Genomic DNA, 17,127 nt, shown 5'->3' with positions numbered 1-17,127 from the left:
CCATACAAATCTGAAGATTAAATTTACTGTTGCTGCCGTATGGATTTTGTATGCATTTGGAGATTTTTTGGGCACCGTACGGATTTGTCTTTCATGATTTTATACTATCCGTACACTATACGGCTTTCTTATTCGAGCATCGTGCGGCTCCTTTCAAGCACCGTACGGCTAAGTATCACGTTGCGCTTTCGAGAGTATGACGGGTAGGGCGGAGTGCTTGTCTGGTATCTGAATTGTACAAACAATAAGGCAGGGCGAGATAGTACGGCTCCACATAGCTAATCATCTAAGACCGTACGGCGTGTAGCATTCACCCTGTAAGGCAAATCAAGTGGTACGGTTAGTGTAGACTGGCGAGGAGGGCAGTACGGCCGCCTGGGAAGTACAGAAATTCATAGAACAGTTGGTTCGTACAGAGAAATAAGTGACCTGATCTAACAAAGGAACAAATGAAGTCTACAGGAAGTAGTCAGAGCAGCTAGCAAATTTTAAAAAATAAAAAATAAAAAAACGTGAACAAATCAAGAATGCTCAGAATGAGTAATGGATGATGCGAAAGGGAAGGGAAAACATCAACAGTCCCAGAACCCCACAGGGGTGCTGCCCCTCGACCCCGCCAGGACCAGTCGTTGCGGATATCAGTCGTGGGAGTTTGACCAGTTGAGAAGACTTGGAGTTGCTATAGGCATGGAGTGTCTGTGTACCAGAGGCACTGAGAATAGGTGTTGGCTGTGAGGCTGCCTTGGTGGATGCGTAGAGAGCTCAGGAGGAGCTGATCATCCAGTTGGAGGCAGTGCAGCGACACTTGGCTCAGGGTAACGAGGAGTTGGAAGCAGAGAAAGCAGCACAGGTGGCTATCAAGGTCAGCTTGAGGAGTCAATATTGTGTTAGCAAAGGCTATAGATGCAACGGGATGAATGTGAAAGTGATGTGGCAGATCAATACTGTTGTATTAGTTGTTTGAGTTTTGTTCTATAGTCGTCAGGAGACAACTTTTCTTTTCGGGAGGATGATGTCGTTGGTAGAAATTGTGTATCAGCCGACGAGTCCCTTCAGAAAGGAAATTGTGTATCAGCCGACGGGTCCCTTCGGAAAGGTTCTTGTTATGTAGCCGACGGGTCCCTTTGGAAAGGTTCTTGTTATGTAGCCGACGGGTCCCTTCGGAAAGCTTTTTGTTATGTAGCGACATGTTGTATGTGGCCAACAAACTCTTTCGGGAAAGTTCTTTTATAACCCCTTTGGGAAGCATTGTATTGATCTTTTCATTGAAGCATAATGTAATGTTTTGGCATATGCGAATAATAATCTAAGGAATTCTATTGTTCGTATTCGTGTTCATTGTTTGTGTACAATTCTTAATTAACCTATGCGGTAAACACAGTTTTTGATTACAGATGTGATGAGGGTGTATTTCTTGGCTATTTAACTCAAAAAAAGGCTTACAAATTCTATAACAATGGATTGAAAAAGGTTATTAAAAGTGTTAATGTAAAAGTTGATGAAATTGTAGATGAAGATATCTTTAAAGAATCTATTGATAGCAAAGAATCTTGGTTACTAGTAGTGGTGCATACTTTTTGGGAGATAGGTTAGTTTCTCGGTTGAGTAAGAAGCAGGACTTTGAGACTTTATCCATTGTGGAGGCTGAGGCTTTTGTTGCAATTTCATGTTGTACACATCTTATGGATGAAACAAACCCTCAAGAATGTCCTGTGTGATTTTCTCTTTTTCTCCATTTGTGAGAGATTTCCTTGAATCAGCATTGTACATGGCTGCCTAATAACATAGTTTTGTCGTACAACATCCCTAATTGGATATGATCAGTTTTACTCCTTTATTTTCTTGTTAATTATAAAAATCAGTTTGATTAACTCTTCTAGGGAATGTTGGTTAATATTATTTTAAGGATATTGGATCTTATGCCCAAGACAACAATACTCAAAATCAATAGCAGCGATGTATAACTATAATACAGATAGGGAGAGACTTGTAGGGACTATTATTCCAAGACATGAATCTAGCCTCTTTTCTTGAGAAGATTGTTTGACAATCCAACCTCCACCCTTCTCACTGCAAAGACAATTAACTTCTTCCATGTTGTAAAGAGTTCACTCTAGTCTATCATACACACCATCCGGTTAATGCAATCTTATTGATTGAGTTTGCGTCACTTGTCCTAGATGATATCATTTATTGTTTCTCATACTTCTAAAAATTCATCAATATAAGCTCCAACATCAATCAGTAACACCCTTTCTCTACCTAAGTGTTGCCCCTTGATGTGATTTCCTAATATATCACCTTTCAAATGGTGTCTCCTACATTTTGAAAACTTGAGTGAATGTATGTGAATGTCGTCCATAGTGCCAATACAACGATTGCAATGACTTGACTTTGATATTCAACAGGGTATTGTGGCCGAGGCTTCTATACATTATAGTACTTAATGGTTCTATAGTTGGAAAAACCTCGGTTTCAAAATATTATTGTCGAACATATATAAAGTTTCCATTGTGAAACTAAACTTTCTGACCCCATGAATCTTAATGCAACAATTCCCCTATTGTTCGATAGCTGAAATGTTTGTGTGTTTGCACAGGAATCCCTATGCTAATACAGGTCACCACAATCAGTGTGATTGGTGATACTATAATATTAGTCTTCAATCGATTCTTCATCGTTATCTCTAATTGATATGATCATCAGCATTAACAGCATATGCAAGGCTTCCATAAAAAACCCTCTAGCATATAATTCGCAGAAAATATATTTAGCAATACAGAGCGAAGCTATTCCAACGTCCACTCCCATCTTATGCTTTTGCAAGTATGTCACCGTTGTCGGTAAAATTATAAAACAGCTGATGGGCCCCTTCCAAATTATTATGTAGCCGACGGACACTTCAGTAATTGTTACGTAGCTAAAGAACCTTTCCCTTCGGTAATTGTTACGTAGCCGACAGACCCCTTCGAGAAGTATATGTAAACCATCCGAGATCATTGTAATCATCATGGTAAGCATTATGTAATCTCTTCAGCATATATGTGTCAGCCAACTGGATGGTCCCGGCGGTGTTTCTGTAGCCGACGGAATGACTGTCGTCGATGTTTTGTATTTTGTAGCCAACGAGTAAATAGTTTGTAGCAGACATAATGTTTGTGGCCGACGAACTCCTTCGGGAAGGTTTGGCGGATAGTATTTATATCCCTTTTGGGATCACTGTAAATCATCTTTTATCATTGATCTGATCTTATCAAGCATAATTTAATGTTCTGGCATATGCGAATAATCTAAGGAATTCTGCTGTTCATGTTCCATTGTCTGTATGCGTTCATTTATTTTACCCATACGGTAAACATTTGGCGTCGTTGCCTTATGAACTTGGAAGGTGGGAGGAATGAAGATTAATGCCAAATCAGCTTAACAAGGATCGGAATAAGGTCAAGGGAAAAGATGGAATCCGTACTACACAAGAGAATTTAATTTTGGCACAGCAAGCCGAATGCCGATGGAGATTTCAGAAGATTGCCGACGGAAACTGGAGCACAGAAGACTTGTTGGAGGAAACTCGGCAGCAGAATCGGCAGAAAATGTCAGAAATAGTGTGTCCCATGCATTTTTGTGTGGGTTCCGGAGTGCTAATTTGGTCTTGGTGGCAAGGGGCGCTACCCCTCGACCCCGCCCTATATTGCGACAGGGAACGCACCTGGGGCAGTGCCCCAGGACTCCGCGGGGGCACTGCCCCTCGACCCCATCGGGGGCGTTGCCCCCTAGACCCCCATTCGTTGCGGATATCAGTCGTGAAGTGTGACCAATTGAGAAAACTTGAAGCTATTGCAGGCATGGAGTGTCTGTGTACCAGAGGCACTAGGAGTAGGTGTTGGCCGAGAGGCTATCTCGGTGGATGCATAGAGAGCTCGGGAGGAGTTGATCATCCAGTTGGAGGTAGTGCAACGACACTTGGCTCAGGGTACCGAGGAGTTGAAAACAGAAAAAGCAACACAGGTGGCTATCAAGGTCAGCTTCATTGAGGAGGCAATGTTGTGTTAGCAGAGGCTACAGGCACGGGACGAAGGTGATAGTGATGTGTCAGAAGCAGATTTATCTTGTTGTAATGAGTCCGTTAATGTATTTTGTTTGTTAATTTGTCTCAAATATTTTGTTAGTCATCAGGAGACGAATTTTCTTTTTGGGGGGGATGGTGTCAACCAACTGGATGGTCCCGGTGGTGTTTCTGTAGCCGATGGAATGACTGTCGTCGGTGTTTTGTATTTTGTAGCGGACGGGTAAATAGTTTGTAGCGAACATAATGTTTGTGGCCGACGGACTCCTTCGGGAAGGTTCGGCGGATAGTATTTATATTATGTCTGAGATCATTGTAAATCATCTTCTATCATTGATCTGATCTTATCAAGCATAATGTAATGTTTTGGCATATGCGAATAATCTAAGGAATTCTGCTGTTCATGTTCCATTGTCTGTATGCGTTCACTTATTTTACCCATACAGTAAACAATATGCAAATATTAAAAGGAGTACTATTGTTCTTCTCTATTGTCTGTATGCATTAATCTATTTACCCCATACGGTAAACAGTCACCTATGAATTGATCACCAAATTGAGCTTATTCGATAATGGGCATATAGATCGAATCGACATCTCTTATGTCTGTATGGACTTCAAAGGATAACCGTTTCGAGGACCATTGTCTCTATTTCATGTGTTTGAGTAGGAACTCCCAATCGTTAGCTCCTTTTCCATTTCATTGACTTTTTATGTTTTATATCCAGTTTGTAATCCTTGATAGTAAGAAGTATGTCCTTATTTAACAAATCACACAGCTTTCAGCAATCTTCCTAATCATTGTTTTTATTTATATCATATTCAATAATCATTTATTCTTGATGACAACATGACTTGGAGAAATAACTTACTATTTTTTTTTTCTAATTTAATTTTATTATGTTAGTTCTTAATATTTTAATTTTATTATTATTCTATTCTATTTTAGAACGGGCACTTCAAATGTTGCTAGGACATATATTGCATAATATTTCACTCCCTAAGTTGCAGTTAAGGGGGTGCTGGAGTAAATGATTTCTTATCATTTACATATGCTTAAGTGTTACTTAGCCAGCCACCACAATAAATTATTGGTGTTTAATAATATTAGTGCATTTAATATTTGATAGTTAGATATTAGTTATTGGTACCTACCAGCACCTATCATTGTTTCTCAATATAATTATCATTTTCATTTGTGAAATAGCTTTTCTTCTCTCATGTATGTGAAGGTTATATTGCAGGTTCTTGATTTTGGGTTTACATGGAAACCTGTCAAGAAAGGTCACCTAAAACGTTCATCTTAATGCAGCATTAGATCTCACCTAGTAATTTCCTTCTAATAGTCAATTTCTTCCCTAACTATTATAAATTCATAGACTGCTTGTATATCTTTTTGTTATGCAAAGGCCTATTATAATTTAAATAGCACATAAGTTCTCAGGACCCTACTTTAGCTTGAGACTGGCTATTCAGTCCAAAGTTAGTAAGGGCATGGGCTCTTTGTCCATGCTCGAGAGATAGTGTTTCAAACATCATTTTCAGAACATTTCGTCCAAGTTGTCCCTCCTCGACTCCTTGGTTTGACCGACTGTTCTCTATGGCTCAATGGTTTGGGGACCTTCTCTTCTTACTTCTAATTAGGCCTCTATTGAGCATGCTCAGACGTTGCTTTTACGACATATCATTAGATGTCACAGACTCACCCCCCACAACATTGTTTTGGCCAAGTTTGGAGCTCATCCTTTCAAACTTGCGGTCACTTTTTACTTGATCTAGTTTCTCCATCGGCTTCGAGGCTTTACAGATTCGGGTTTTGACCAACACAAATATTCTCATTTGGCATATTGTTATTCTGTTACGGTTATGAGATCCGACACTAGCAATAGATCTCATTGCTGGTATGCTTAGGCCACCTCTCTCTTGAGTTCGATCGGGATTAAGATTGATCATCTTCCTCCTTACCAATTCTCGTTGGATGCTCCTGCTCACCTCCTTCCTACACATTAGGAGTTGAATGAGCATGTCAGACAAGATATCTATAGACAATACATTATCAGTACCTGGCGTAATCCTTCTAGCGGATTATGTCCGAAGATGGCCTTTTATGCTGAGAATTTTCTTGAGATTCAAAATGGTATTATTGTCCACCCTGCTTATCGGCACTAGAGTCACACTTCAAGATTCTCTTTGGGCTCATTCAAAGTTGGCTCTCACCATCTTTGGGTCAAGACTAATCACCATATGATTAGAGAAGACCATATATGTCGACTAGATACTTTAGCAGAGGTGGAGACTAAAACTCAATTTATATTTTGCAGTCCTATCTACAATGAGATAAGAGGGAGATTTTACTGCCTATTCAGAGATTGCTTTTCTCTTTCAGCATTCTTTAATTATATTGAGCAGCGGTGCCTTGCACTTTACCTAGGGGACATCACCCAGCTCCGTGAACATTTTCTGCAGTCACTCATACCTCAGGGCCATATTTCAGACCAGCTCATCACTGCCTTTTTCTCCCCCTATCTCCACCATGGGGCGCAAAAAGGTCATCTAGCACTACTCACTCTAGATCAGTCCAACACTGCACCAGTCTTCCCAAGTAGCGATACTCATCCAATGGTTCTCGAGCAAGGATCTAAGACTCTGAATCGTTCACGGTTCTACCCTTCTGTGGCTGATTTCTTTGCACCAAGGAAGGATCCTTAATCATTACCTTGGTTTTTCTAGTTGTGTGTCTTGTTTTGTTTCTTCTCAAACACCATTTGGTGCACCTGCTTTGGTCGGCTCTTTTGTTTGTATGCTCAGTCACATAAACCCTTATTGTTTTTTGTTGGAAATTAATATCATTATCTTATCTTATAATAAGATGCTAGATTAAAGAAAGGTTGATATGTATGTGTAATTTTGATAAGTTTTTATATGGTTAAAGCCAACCTCGAGAAAACAAGTCACATCATGCACTGAATCTCTGAACCAAACCCAAACCTAAACCATACCAAGATTTGTAACTTGACATAAGTAATTATGTAATTTCCCCTACTTAATGTGACCATCAAGGTCAATAGATTAGCCTATGACAAGAGCTTCCGTAGGCTAATGAAGTGATTAGGGAGCTCATTTGACAATATTTTCAAGAGTTACTATTTTTAGTAAGTTAGTGGGAGTCAAGAAATATGGAAATTTTCAGTCTTCGGCTTGGTGGATTTGGTTGAGCTCTTTCCGACAAGCTATCATACATGGTATTTTGAGTTCAACTCTTATATGATTTTAATGTCAAAGTAAATTTACTTTATTATAAAGTGATAATTAAATAAAAGACTTATCAATTAAGTCACTTTATAATAAAGTTGTTTTAAAAAGGTGTTTTCCATTTATCCCACATTGCTTATGCAAATGAAGTCGACTTCTTGGAGGATTTTATATTCTCTTGGCTGAAATGAGTTAGGTATGCTTGGATGATATTATTATTGTGCTATTGGATTTTTGGGAAATCTAATTGTTGAGCTTGGAGGATGAAATCCCTCTTTGCTAGCATTCTCTTCAATGTTGAAAAACACAGTTAGGAGGATTATTGGGTGTTTATTTAGGAAACAAAGTGGGATTTATTGGTGATTTCACACATAATTTAAGAGCTCTAAAGTTCAAGTCATGCAGCCATGAATAGTGTGTGCTACAATGCGCGTGAATAGTGTTCTTGCTACAGTGCGCGTGAATACTGTTTTTGCTACAGTGTCGTGAATAGTGTTCTTGCTACAATGCACGTGAATAGTGTTTTGCTGCAGTGTGCGTCAATAGTGTTTTTGCTACAATGCTGTGAATAGTGATTTTGCTACAATGTCATGAATAGTGAAATTGCTACAGTATCGTATAGTGTTGCTACAATGCACGAATAGTGTTGCGTTGAGTTTCTTATCTGCTCTCACCAGTTAAAGATTGGGACACTGTCATTTCATCTGTAGATCACTACAACATTTACTTCTAGGTTCCTTCCATCATACTATTCATTTTATGCATTGTAATTGTTAAATACCAATATGAATATTTGATGCAGCCTATAAGGCAATTGTATGTAAATATTTCTATTACAAAATCAATATTTTAACAACAAATAAGGAGGTTGTAGACTTTGCATATTTATTGTTGTATGTTTGCTAAGTGTTTGTCAAAATGTCATGTTAAAAATAGCACTCTAATTGATAATACTTAGTAGTCTGCAAGTCTCCGCAAAAAAACAGAAAAAAGGGAGGTTATTACAGTGGTATCAAAGCCTTTAAGTCCTGCCATCATGTGGAGGCCTTACAGGGAATTGGAACAGCCAGATAGAGGGAAAAGCGTTTGACAAAATGTCAAAATACTAAAGTTAGAAATAAAATAGGTTAGGAATGTATTTTTAAGCATGTGACAAAAGCCATTAACTTCTGCCATACTAGAGCAAGGCAACAAGGATTTGGACTCATAGAGCAAACAGTCTAGTTTATCCGTGCAGGTATACATAGAATCCAGTCATACAGACATAGAGGAGATATTCTTTGAACAACAGTATAGATGACTGAGATGACAGGAATACAAGACTAGGTGGAGACAGGAATGTTAGTCCAGATCAGGAGGAGGATATGTTTAGACAGTTACTAGGTATGTTAGAGGAGGGGCAACGTATGCAATAGGAGCAGAATAGACGAATGGATATGATGTTGTAGCTTATGGCTAGACAGATGGGTGTCAATATTAATCCAAGTCATGCAAACAATGGAAATGGGGGCAATGATAATAATGGAAGCCGAGGCAACAACATTGGTCCTGAGAATAACATTAATGGTAATAATAATGGACATGGCAACAATGGGAATGAGGATGATAACTTTAAACATGTTGCATGCCTAGCCTGGACACTCCCAAAGCGGTGAGTCATGAAACATTTCTCAGTGCGAGATATTCAATTGCAAATAAGGCCTTCTGTTGCTGTTTGACAAGCAAAAATGCAGATTTGGACATTGCTCAAAACGAGACTTCACGGAATGACTCGGAATGGCAATTTATCTTCATGGGACGCATAGGCCTACTGAATGCAAGGTGTTAGAAAAATAAACACTTCTAAGGCCTCAAAAAGACAATCGGGTACACAAGCATCAAAAAGTGCTTATAGGGCTTGATTTTCTGAATGGTACTCAAATCGGTGAGGCAATTTGAGTCCCAATAGAGGGAAAACAAAATTAAATTAGTCCCTTAATTAATGGCCCAAATTTAAATACAACATTAAAATTACTTAGCCCTATAGTGAAATTTGCCCATTTAGTTGCTAGTTTTGATCAAAAATTACAAAATAGAAACAAGATAAGCCTAGGAGATGTCAAAATTTTCATTTAATAACGTTTTGGCAATTAAAATATCATTAAAATCAAATTTAACAAGCCAAAATCAATTTTCAATTCCAAATTACCAACTTCCTTTAACATTTCTAAAATCCTCTAGGCTAAATTTCAACCAAATTAATGAGATTTTGCAATTTAATCTAATTTCGATTTTGCAATACAATTTTAATTTTTTTTTCAACAAAATTAATCTTTTTCCTAGTAGTCGAAATTCAAACTCCAATTTCAATTTCACTATCAAAAATTTCATTTTTCACCAAAAAATTCAAGATTTTTCGAAATGACTAAATCTAACAAATTCATTTTGAAGATACCCAAGCTTATACAATTATTTCAAATTTTCAAAATTCCATCTAAGTCCAAAAATTTACAATTTCATCCTACCAAGTATTCATTTTAACCATCAAAAAAATGTTGTTTTTGAATTCTATTTGGCCTAAGGATAAAATAACATGTTTTAAAAAAAAATCAAGTTTTGCACTGGGTGAAAATTAAACCAAATCAAATCCCTCCTAACCCGAAGGCATCCAAGGTGTAAAATTTTCAAATCGAAAACCCATGGACAACTCTAAATTTGTTAAGGCAACCGAAAAAAATGAGGCTCCCTAAAAATTTTTGGGGCAATGGTGTGAAAACCTCACAACAAAGCCAAAGCCTAGGTTTTATGGACCCTACAGAGTGATTCACAAAGTGGCCAAGGTTGCCTATGAGATTGAGCTTTTGAAGGGCAGTCAAGTACATAATGTGTTTCATGTGTCGAGACCTAAGAAAGCCATTGGTCAACAAATTGTGCCTTCTGCAGATTTGCCACTGTTGGATGAGGAGGGTAAGCTTGTGTTGGTCCCTAAAGCTATTCTGGATAGCAGAGAGAGGACTTTTAGGAATAAGGTAGTTAATGAATAATTGGTTAAGTGGAGAAACCTGCCAAAGGAGGATGCTACTTGGAAAAAAGAGTAGGTATTGCAGCATCAAGAATTGAGATTGCTCGAGGACAAGCAATTTCAAGGGGGGCAAACTTTAATGTCTCCTACTTAATGTGATCATCAGGGTCAATAGATTAGCCTATGACAGAAGCTTCCGTAGGCTAATGAAGTGATTAGGGAGCTCGTTTGGCAGTACTTACAAGAGTTACTATTTTATGTAAGTCAGTGGGAGTCAAGTGATATGGAAATTTCCAGTCTTCGGCTTGGTGGATTTGGTTGAGCTCTTTCCGATGAGCTATTATACATGGTATTCTAAGTTTGACTCTTATATGATTTTAATGTCAAAGTTAATTTACTTTGCTATAAAGTGATAATTAAATAAAAGACTTATCAATTAAGTCACTTCATTATAAAGTTGTTTTAAAAAGGTGTTTCCCATTTATCCCACATTGCTTATGCAAATGAAGTCAACTTCTTGGAGGACATTATATTCTCTTGGCTGAAATGAGTTGGGTATGCTTGAATGATATCATTATTGTGCTATTGGATTTCTGAGAAATTTAATTGTTGAGCTTGGAGGACGAAATCCCTCTTTGCTAGCATTCTCTTCATTGTTGAAAGACACAGTCAAAAGGATTATTGGGTGTTTTCATTCAAGAAACACAGTGGGGTTTATTGGTGATTTCACACATAATTTAAGAACTCTGAAGTTCAGGCAATGCAACCATGAATAGTTTTTGTTACAATGCGTGTGAATAGTGTTCTTGCTACAATGTGTGTGAATAGTGTTTTTGCTACAATAATGTGAATAGTGTTTTTGCTATAGTGCATGTGTAACAGTGTTTTGCTACAGTATTGTGAATAGTGGTTTTGCTACAATACCGTGAATAGTGATTTTGCTACAATGCCATGAATAGTGCTGCTACAGTGCACGAACAGTGTTGCATTGAGTTTCTTGTCCACTCTCGCCGGTTAACGGTTGGGACGCTGTCATTTCATCTACAGATCACTACAGCATTTACTTCCAAGTTCCTTCCATCATACTATTTATTTTAGGCATTGTAATTGTTAAATACCGGTCTGAAAATTTGGGCTATAAGGCAATTGTATGTAAACATTTCTATTGCAAAATCAATATTTTATCAACAAATAAGGAGGTTCTAGACTTTGCGTATTCATGGTTGTATGTTAGCTAAGTGTTTGTCAAAATTCCATGCTGAAAATAGCATTCTAATTGATAATACTTAGTAGTCTGCAAGTCTCCTCAAAAAAACAAAAAAAGGGGTGGTTATTACAAATTAACCAAGCAGGTAAACATTAGAGAGTCTCATAATTATGATAGTTACTCTTTAAATATGAGACACCAAATTTATACCAAAGAACCCTGCTGAAGTTTCATTCTTCTAGGCCATCATGTAAACCTAATGCGGAGGTCATATAGGGAGTTCATCTTAAATCAGCACCAGATCTAATTTAGTAGTTTCCTTCCAATACTTAATCCTGCCCTGATTACTACAAAGCCATAGGACTCTTGTTCAGCTTGTTTCTTGTTTTTGGGCCATAACAAATATATTTGATGTTGAAGTTATCATTTTGAAAACTTTTGTCTGCATCACTATAAAATTATCAATGCTACCAAACATCAGCTATTAATATTCTTAAACAGGAAAATTGTATTCCATTTTTTCCCAACAACTAGTGCAAGGTTCGCAATACATTTTCCTCAGCCATAACACTTGAATGGAGCCATTATATTTTATGGTGTTAAATACTGGAGTTCAACATATAGTAGCAATTAATCCCTGCATGAAAGTAGATACTTCATAATACATTTCCTATATTTATAGTCCTGTATTACTCCACCGTTGTGTAACTTTACAACAAAATGAACATAATATAGATTGCCACTCCAGGCATGTGACACTCCATAATGGACTACAATGCAATGCAATAATTGAAATTAGATATTTGCATCTTAAAAACTGAAATAATATATTTCAAACTTCATCTCCCCTGACTTTATTGAATGGAAACATCAAGGGATATTAAATGGACTGAGCAACCACAATTTGAGAACATAAAAACCAACCTTAATAACACCCGTATCTGCTAATATACGCCTATAATCAGTTTCAGATCCAACCAATACATTCTGACAATGTCGCTTTAGTTCTGTAATAAACTTCAAAAATATTTCCTTCTGCATACGATCCTACAGAAGGATCTTTCTCAAAAGTCATTACACAAGTCCTAATAATAAATGAATATATTATGTCTACGACAGGAAATGTAAATGATAGCATGCTAGCCGGACAACAAACCTTAAATATTTGATTCACAAATTATACATTGATTTATATCAAGGAAATCTACCATACGCGGCAATATAGCATTTGACTTTTAGATGGAAGAGCTTACCTGAAACAAACAACAAGGCAAAGCATATTGGATTAAACTTGCTTAATTCCTTCAATGATAATTTTATAAGAAATCTGCTCAGCTGTAACTTGAATGCAAAAACTTCACTTAAAGTTGTTGACAAATGGTCTCCAAAAAAAGTGTAAAAAATGACCAACTAATTCTACCTTTGAAATATATGGAAAAATAAGACTACAGAAAGGAAAATATGATGCAAGTGCAAGGGCATGGGAAAAATAAGTTACAACTAGTATAAGAAACCTGATTCAGATCTTCTGGAGCTCGATTGCTGGTTGCAACTAAGACAATCCCCCTATTCAGTAGTCTACTTATGATTCCTGAAAGGGCTACGACTGTAAATACATCCACTGCCTGTCCATCAAATTCAGCAGATCAATAGTTGAATCTTAGTTCTATTGAAGATTAAGAAAACACCTGAAAAGTGCCTTCAAAGTCTTAGAGCATTTATCAAGATTTTAAAACAATATAGAAAAAAGTGGGCTTATTCCTAATAAGATTTTATACAGAAAGTTGATTCAAATATATTTTAAATGTGTTTAGAGTTAAAAAAAACTTGGAAAGAACCATATGTGGCTAGAAAATCAATATGTTTAAGTCGTCTTTGTAGACACTGTTTACTCCCTAAGGGGTATCTAGTTTTACGCACAGAGTCCACAGAGATTCAAGCAGAACAGAAATAAAACAACAATTAAGAACTAATACAATGCACATAAAATTTATAAAATTTCTGCAAATTCTAAGTTTCAGATCTGGATAATACCTTTCTTTACTGTTGCTGTTCTGATCTTCTTCTTCTTTAGAATGTAGAAGGTAATTTTCAGAATATTAAATGCTATTCTGAAACTTGTTTGTCTCTGCAATAATTCGTATAGGCCAGATTTGCTAAGGAGCAGACTGTATATCTGGATAATACCTTTCTTTACTGTTGCTGTTCTAATCTTCTTCTTCTTCAGAATGTAGGAGATAATTTTCAGAATATTAAATGCTATTCGGAAACTTGTTTGTCTCTGCAATAATTCGTATAGGGCAGATTTGCTAAGGAGCAGACATTATATTCTTTGTGTGTTCTTTATCCACAAATATACCCTATATTAATATGCACTTAAAGGGCAAGTCCCTAGAAGGGACAGTTCCTTTCATAGGTCGGCCTCTAACTAATTCTAAAAATCGGCGACTAAGGAGAGGACTTTAATTAGTTAACAAACTAACTAAAGTGACAACAATTTAACTCTCGATAATGCTTCTAGGAAAGCGAATTACTAATAGAATAAGCACCATTAAATATAGGCCTCTAAATCATGCAAGAACAGGTTTATTCGATCTGTAATCAGATCAGTGTGATCTATCAAAGTTACGGAATTAACACTCCCTCTTAATTTGATAATCATACTGAGAAATAACATATCTAGCATCATCAATTAAGATGAATAAGCATAGATTGAGTCCATATCTATCTGAACCTTCTTAGCATGTGGTATCGTCGAACACATGATACTAAGTCATATTACTATACCTGTGATATGACTTATAACTCATACTAATAATAATGATATAGCATGGAATGCAATATATAGCATAAAACTGGAAAATCTTTCCTTTATCCAAGTTGTGACTCATAGGTACTAGTATTCCTATATCACAACATGATCCTGAGTTAAAATCTACCAGAACACAAGATAAACTCCAGAGAATAATAAAATTCTCCCTTTATCCAAATTGTGACTTATAGGCATAACAATGCCTACATCACAATGTGATCTTGAACTCATCTAGATCTGACAGTAGATCTCTATTGTTCAGCACATTATCTAAGAGATTGTCGTCTCTCATAATGTCTTTTATACAAGTACTCATTATCTCAAAGATCGTCACCTCTTAAATAATGAATACAAATAGTGGAGCACATAACAGTCAATGGCCTGACAATAAAACTAATTTATTAATAATTTAAAGAATACAAAATTTTATAATTCAACCATACCAAGTCTTTTCTTGAACTAGTCTATCTTCACTCGAGAGAGAGAGGTTTGGTAAGAATATTTGCTGTCTGATCTACAATACAAATGTATTCTAGTTTTATAGTATTCCTGTCTACCATATCTCTAACATAATGATAAGGAATTTCAATATGCTTGGACCTGTCATGGAAAATTGGATTCACAGAAAGCTTGATGGAACTTTGATTATCACAATGAATAATCGTAGAATTCATGGCTTGACCAAATAATCCCACAAGTAACTTTCTAAGTAAAACTGCTTCCTGAGAGGCCATCGCAACTGCAATGTATTCGGCTTCTATGGAACTCTGTGCTACTGAAGACTACTTTCTGCATATCCATGATATCATTGCTGACCCTAAACTGAAACATCTTGAAGTATTTTTTCTATCTTTAACACTTCCACCCCAATCTAAGTTCGTGAATCCATGTAAATATAAGTCAACTTTCTCATATTTGAGCCCAAGGTTAAGAGTGCCTTGTAAGTATCTCATAATGTGTTTGACTGCAACTAGGTGAATCTCCTTTGGCTCACACATACACTGACTTAAGGAATTAATAGCATAGCAAATATTAGGTCTTGTATTTACCAAGTACATAAGGGACCCAATCATCTATCTCTAGAGAGTAGAATCTATTGAAGGTGATTCTCCTACTGCTTCTTTAAGTTTATGTAGATTAGTCTCCATTGGAGAAGACATAGACTTGCGGTTCCACATTCCAAATCTCTTCAAGATATCTAATGTATACTTCCCTTGATTAAGTATAATGCTGTCAGAATTATGCAGTACTTCCAGTCCTAGGAAGTAATGAAGGAGTCCCAAATCTTTTATTTCGAATTCTTTGATTAGATCTTTCTTACATTGATCTATGAGATGGCCGTCGCCTGTTATTAGTAAATCAACATACAGTATCAAAATTACCAAATCATCTTTATCCCTTTTATAATATAGATTTGGATCAGCTTCATTTTTAGAGAACCCTAAGCCAATGAGATACTTATCAATTCTTTCATACCAAGCCCTTGGAGCCTGTTTAAGCCCATAGAGAGCTTTCTTGAGCCTGCAAACAAAATTTAGGATCATGAGTTTCAAATGCTTCAGGTTGCTCCAAATATACCTCTTCTATAATCTTTCCATTCAGGAATCTTGTTTTTAAATCAATCTGATATACATTCCATACCTTCAATGCTCCAACAGCTAGGACTGCTCTTACAGAGGTGTATCTGGCAATAGGAGAAAAGGTTTCTTCATAATCAATCCCTTTTTTTTGAAAGAATCCCCTAGGTACAAATCTGGCTTTATATTTTTCAATGCTACCGTCAGCAGTATGCTTTATTTTAAATATCCACTTGGAAGAGATGACAGATTTTCCTTCAGGTCCAAGAACAATTTCCCAAACATCATTCTTCATAATGGATTGGTATTCTTTCGTCATAGCACCCTTCCAAGTTGTATTGGTTGGTTCTGATTTAGACAAATCATTTATGTTCATTGTATCTAGAAAATCTTTTGGGTCTTTTGCTTTCTCTAATTGTTCTGAATGGTGCACCGAAATCTTGTGCTTCATCTACTATTTTAATGGCTCAAAGTGGTCTTTTCTTAAAATTTTGAGTTTCTTCAAGATTGAGATTTTGAATTTCATCTTCAATTTCTTCAATGCTCTCTCTCTGAGACTCAGATTCAGTATTTTGTTCAAAATTAGATAAAGGAGAAGGATCTCCAGAACTTAGGGCTCTTTTGAAAGCTAAATCTTCTTCAAAAATTGCATCCCTACTAAGTTCAATATTTTTCTGACTAGGTATGAAAATCCTATATGCTTTAGATGTTTCACTATACCCTACAAAAATACCTTTCCTCTCGGAGGGTTCTAACTAAGTTATCTTTTCTATTGGAACATGTATGTATGATGGGCACCCAAAAATCCTACGATGACTTATATTAAGTTTAACCTAAGTAAAGACTTCTTCAAGAATTTTATTTCTTAGGTAGGAGTGAGGACTTCTATTTTGAATATAGATAGCAGTACAAGAGGCTTCTGCCCAAATATAATATTCTAAATTTTGGTCAAATATCATAACTCTTGCAACTTCTATAATTGTACTATTCTTCCTTTTTGCTATCCCGTTTTGTTGTGGGTTATAAAGAACAGTATACTCTCTCTTAATTCATGTTTCTTTACAAAACTTTTTAAACAAATCTAAGGTATATTCCCCCCCATTATCAGTCCTAAGAGTTTTAATTTTAAGTCCTGATAAGTTTTCAGTGAAGCTTTTGAATTCTTTAAATGTCCTAAGGATTTCTTCTGATTCTTTACACTTTAAGAAGTAAATC

The 17,127-nt window shown here is 36.4% G+C and overlaps 1 protein-coding gene across 4 annotated transcripts in view; it reads right to left on the bottom strand.

Annotated features, from left to right (window-relative positions):
- Nucleotides 1-17,127, bottom strand: part of LOC149575837 (AFG1-like ATPase family protein) — a 259,202-nt gene that overhangs the window by 133,300 nt on the left and 108,775 nt on the right. For 3 of the 4 annotated variants that reach the window (XM_089815715.1, XM_089815718.1, XM_089815719.1), the window contains exons 7-8: nucleotides 13,038-13,148; nucleotides 12,448-12,570 (exon numbers count right to left, since the gene is read on the bottom strand). In XM_089815715.1, the coding sequence (XP_089671841.1) occupies nucleotides 12,448-12,570; nucleotides 13,038-13,148 (234 nt within the window). The remainder of the gene's footprint in view (nucleotides 1-12,447; nucleotides 12,571-13,037; nucleotides 13,149-17,127) is intronic. The other variant, XM_089815717.1, reaches the window with a different exon arrangement.

Source organism: Cupressus sempervirens, chromosome 1, assembly GCF_028749045.1.
Source record: "Cupressus sempervirens isolate cs-2001-9-10 chromosome 1, ASM2874904v1, whole genome shotgun sequence".
NCBI lineage: Eukaryota > Viridiplantae > Streptophyta > Pinopsida > Cupressales > Cupressaceae > Cupressus > Cupressus sempervirens.
The sequence above is the reverse complement of the archived record's forward strand: the minus strand, read 5'-3'. Positions and strand labels throughout refer to the sequence as shown.